This window comes from Gastrolobium bilobum, unplaced genomic scaffold (genome assembly GCF_033153095.1).
Source record: "Gastrolobium bilobum isolate Gb01-03AN ecotype WA unplaced genomic scaffold, APGP_CSIRO_Gbil_v1 utg1991, whole genome shotgun sequence".
NCBI classification, from domain to species: domain Eukaryota; kingdom Viridiplantae; phylum Streptophyta; class Magnoliopsida; order Fabales; family Fabaceae; genus Gastrolobium; species Gastrolobium bilobum.
Window position 1 is genome coordinate 120,322 of NW_026898956.1, and position 4,815 is coordinate 125,136.

The window sequence follows — 4,815 nt, forward strand, 5'->3', positions numbered from 1 at the left end:
ACGGCATCTATATGCTACTGTTTTATGTTGCAACTTTTTGAAAGAAAAAAAACTGAAAGTCATATAGTTTTTTTTTTTGGGTGGAGGGTACATAAAAGGTTAGATAAGAAAGTAAAATTTCTAGAATCGAATTGTGTTTACGAAAAGTCTTTCTCGAAATAGAAAATTGAACAGGATTCAAATGTAGTCGAACTTCTAAAGCTACTTACTACTTAAATCGTCTGTCTGATAAAGGTTTACTAGAATATGAAAGATATATTAATAAAAGTGACCAGCAGATGCCATAGAAAAAGAAATCTGCCCTGGCCATTCAAATAAGATAAAAAAATTCGATGGGAGAATCAATTGAACTATGAAGAGAAAAATGGCAGCACGTTTGTAAATTCTTACACTGGTACGAATATAAAATGACTTAAAAAAAAAAAATAACATGTAAAAATATAAGCATCCTTTAAGAAATAAATAGTTCTGGGAACCAGCAAAATTTTCAAACTAACAATGTACAATATAATAAAAACCAGTCATTTAAAAAGTAAAAATAACAAAAGCTGTGAACTAAACCCCACACCAGTTGGCAACTGAGCTTCCAAGGGTTTGCTTGAGTCAGGGATTCAAACTCTGTCTTAAGCAAATTCTTGAAAAATCTTTGGGGTCAAAGGACGTGCCTCTCACCTCCTCGAATGAGAGATTAGTCTCATTCTTCCTCCAGTGGTGAAGTTCAATGCACCCGTTGTTCCAATGAGAGATAGTCTTCAGGAGAACAAGGTGATCGGAGGAGGTTGAATAGGGATTACCTTCAGGTTATAAAAAAAAAAAAAAAAAAAAAACTTGTAATTTTTTTTGTTTGTATTCCTTTAAGTCATAATATTAGAGAAATACAACATAAAATTATTTATCGAAGGTCTATCACTTACAAGCTTAAGTTTGTATGTCTTGTAAATGATAGACATTCAATGATTTTATATTATATTTCTTTAACACATCATTTCACCTAAGAGTCATTTGAGCTTGAAGTATGGATATTGCATATATTCATTTTTTTATTCTACCTTGTATTAATTTAATTTTAATAAAAAATGAGAACAATGAAGATCCAATTTGTGATCTTGTGATCACGGACCTTCTAAAGCAACTATCTCATCCAATAATTTTGAGTTAAATTAATTCTTTACACATAACTTAGGGATGATCTCAGTTGATTTTTGAATAGTAAAAAGTTGGAAATATCATTTTTAAAACTCTATAATTTAAAAAAAACAGTGTTGTCGAGTATTTGTTATTAATGCCACAAGTCAAAATGTAAAATATTAAAATATTTTAGTTGGCAAAGGAGTCCAGTTTTTAGATGATCAAGAAGTTTGGGCTAAAATGTAGTCATAGTTGCAATACCCTTCCTATCCTGTCCAAGAAGGAAAATTTATAGCAATCCAATTAGTGGAATTGGCCCAAAATTTTCAACTCTGTTCTTTTTTAGGCCACTAGCCCAATCTAGCTTATCTTCAGAATTGAAAAGAAAGTGCTTCGGTTGTGCATGGTTTTGTTCAGGAAGATACTCATGCCAATGACAAAGATGAAAGTGCATTGTTTCCTATTGCCGATGGCATAGATGTTCTAGGAATCTATTGGTAACATATCATCATCACTTATTCACTTTGATAAACAAGTTTAGGATACCTCACTTGTTACCGTCTTATGATAGCCTTATTCCATCTTTATTAAATTTCATATTACATTCAATTATTGAAATCTGAATATATATTTTAATTTCACATTCAGAAATTTGAAATTTCAGATTTAAAACGTGATGAATCAAAGTTATGAGTTCTGTATTGCGTTGTGCTGAATTCTAACAAAGGAAAACGACACAAAAATCTCAATATTGTATGCTGTAGACATGTCAAATGAAGCAGAACTTCAAGCATCTCCAGTTATGGATTCTAACCATAATGAACTGGTCAAGCTCATATCCAGAAGAAGAAAATTTGTCTAGACAAGTCCGAAGGCAGAGATAGCGATGAGTTCAGGAGTGGTTTGAGAGGTACATCAGGAATAATATATCTGACTCCCCAAGTGTTATCTGATCTAGTTTATTTGTATATAGTCTAGTTTGTTTGTATATCCTGCTTATGTTTAAATATTCAAACTTCCATGTTATCTACTGTGACAAGTGCCTCTGATATATATATATATATATATATATATATATATATGCCTATAAAGGGTCCCTTAGTTTCAATAGTTAAGTATCATTTGCATTCCATGAGCTGTGTCTTCCGTGTACTTCACTAATGCTTATCCATTGTGATAATCAAATTACGATTTTCGTGGCTTGCCATTCTGTGCAACATGCCAGATCCAAGCACATTGATTAAAGTAAACTTGCACTAAATGGTTTTAGTGGATCAAATCAAATAGTGTGATTGATTAGTCACTCTAATACTTGGTCATTCACATCATGATGGGCTACAAGTACAAGTAGTACACAACAGACAATAATAAGAACACTTATTTCTTGCGAGGGAATGAGTATGGAAGCCAAATTAATTTGCATAACAAATATGTCCAATCCAATTCGGCGAGAGTGTTTCATCGAATGGTCATCATCATCTTGACGAATTCATCATAGTTAACTTGACCATCACCATCCAAATCTGCTTCTTTAATCATCTGCTCCACCTCCTCATCGGTTAGTTTTTCACCTAGATTGATCATTACGTGTCTCAACTGCATAACGCATAAAGAAATATTTTACTATTATATATGAGCACCTATGTGTGTATATATACAGTTGTACACGTATAGAGAGAGAGAGAAAGAGAAATGTAAGATTCTCTACAGCACTCAAATGTCAAACCCCAATACATTTTCTAATCAAAACAGCTAATATTCATTGCATGCGGAAACGCGCACGGTGTGGTGTCCTAGATGAGTAGATGTGCATATAAAATAACAAATTCACAAATGAATATAAAAATTGCAAAATCTTGCATTTATAAGTAATAGTCAAAACTAATTATGAAAAACTCTGACAAAAATTATTTAAGGTAAAAAACAAAAAAAAACAACAAAAAAGGCAAAATCTCTGGCTCTTTAGGAGTTGTAAACGAATTTCCAACATCTTGGCCCTACCTGCTGTATTCATGTTTGCTGAACTTCTCACTTTATCAAATTTGTCAAAAAATATCATATGGGGTACTATACTAATGAATATTTGAAAGGACGTTGCTATATATAAAAAAGAAAAAAAAAATTACTTACCAAAAAGAAAAATAGGAAGGAATAAAATGTATACCTCACTGGCTGATATATAACCATTTTGATCTTTGTCAAAAACCTTGAAAGCCTCTTTGAGCTCCTCCTCTGCATCAGTGTCCTAAATGAAAAAGAGCACCGAACTGAACTTAGCCTTTGGTTATTGTATATTAGAAGGTACACACACATTAAGCATTCACATACGCAAATTTTAACAAAGAAAGGAAAAGAAGGAACATAATTTACTTTCATTTTCTTGGCCATCAAGTTCAAGAACTCATCAAATTCGATGGTTCCATTGCCATCTGCATCGACCTCGCTTATCATATCTTGAAGCTCTTCTTCAGTGGGGTTCTGATCCAATGACCGAATGACAGTGGCCAGTTCTTCCACAGTAATGCAACCTGTCAAAAGATTCAAGAAGATGCACACAGTTTATAAACAACCGCCATATTCATATATATGATATTGATGAAAATTCTGTCAATCCACAGAAGATTTCAACTGAACAATAGATACCCATTTTTGTAAAAATTATTGTTACTGCAAAAAGGAGAAAGCTTGCTCACCATCTCCATCTTTGTCAAACAAGCCAAAGGACTCTTTGAAGTCCAAAATCTGTTCTTCACTCAGTACATCTGTCATGGTGTATTTGTCTTTCAAACTTAAACCAGAAAAGAGATAGAGACACAAGAGGAAAGAAGAGAGAAAGAGAGGGAGAGAGAATGTAATGTGTTTGAGTATAGCGCAAGCTTAGCTGGGCTATATGTAGAGCTTCAATGAGGCTAGTCTAGCAAAAAAAAAAAAATAGAATTTTAATTTAATTAGTCAAATTAAGTTTAAGAATTAAGACTATTTTTTGGTGTGATACTTGTGGCTTTATTATGGGAAAAAGAATCACACTATTGTATTCTTTGAGCGTGTGTTTAGTACAAGTATTTCAAAAGGATTACTGGTAAATCTTCTTTGCTAAACTCGATTATCATGTTTGGTAGAAGGAACAAAAATCAGTTCCCAGATATTCAAGGATTACGGTAATTTGATTTATAAAGAAAAATTACTATTCAAATTACCAAAAATAATATGGTAATTCAGAATACTAAGTAAAGGGAAAGCACAACAATATTTTTTGAGACAAAAATATTCCAACACACATAAAAATCTAGACTCAATCTATCAATTACAAAAGTAAAAATAGTTTGGGGTTATTTTTGTAAAATAACCTCATATTTCAAGTCATATTTCGTTCTAAACTAAACATGGAATCAGTAATATATATCCAATATTCTCGGTAATATTTTTGCGAACCAAACACATTTTTCGTAAAATTTCAAGTAAACTCAATTTCTATTGTATTCCAATTAATCATGATTCTCGGATACTCAAAAATTTCTCTTGTACCAAACATACGTTGATCTTGATGAAGTAGTATATATGGTGTAGTAGTGAGGCATGATGATTTAAATGGGACATGTGTTTTTTTTTTTTTTTAATATTTGGTCAAATATATTTGAATAATATAATGGAGTGAAAATCTTGACAGCTTGAATGGTTTGATGTTAG

General features: G+C 32.0%; 1 protein-coding gene across 3 annotated transcripts; it reads right to left on the bottom strand.

The window, feature by feature from the left end:
* Positions 1 to 2,327: 2,327 nt before the first annotated feature.
* LOC133285743 (calmodulin-like protein 11) lies at positions 2,328 to 3,973 on the bottom strand. 3 transcript variants are annotated; one of them, XM_061483020.1, is made up of 4 exons: positions 3,815 to 3,973; positions 3,499 to 3,685; positions 3,293 to 3,373; positions 2,328 to 2,724 (listed from the first exon to the last, which is right to left on the bottom strand). In XM_061483020.1, the coding sequence occupies exons 1-4, from the start codon at positions 3,895 to 3,897 to the stop codon at positions 2,587 to 2,589; spliced, it is 489 nt and encodes a 162-aa protein (XP_061339004.1). In that variant the 5' UTR covers positions 3,898 to 3,973; the 3' UTR covers positions 2,328 to 2,586. The 3 variants fall into 3 exon arrangements, with proteins under 3 accessions (XP_061339004.1, XP_061339006.1, XP_061339007.1); XM_061483022.1 differs by having other exon boundaries at positions 3,499 to 3,676; positions 3,806 to 3,973; XM_061483023.1 differs by having other exon boundaries at positions 2,337 to 2,724; positions 3,499 to 3,656; positions 3,822 to 3,973.
* Positions 3,974 to 4,815: the final 842 nt, after the last annotated feature.

Bases quoted from the DNA above. Each gene is read 5' to 3' on its own strand.
- LOC133285743 (XM_061483020.1), bottom strand. From the start codon at position 3,897: ATGACAGATGTACTGAGTGAAGAACAGATTTTGGACTTCAAAGAGTCC. The intron at 3,374-3,498 runs GTAAATTATGTT...TTTTTCATTTAG, and splicing joins TGATGGCCAAGAAAATGAAA to GACACTGATGCAGAGGAGGA. The intron at 2,725-3,292 runs GTATACATTTTA...TGCGTTATGCAG, and splicing joins GTTATATATCAGCCAGTGAG to TTGAGACACGTAATGATCAA.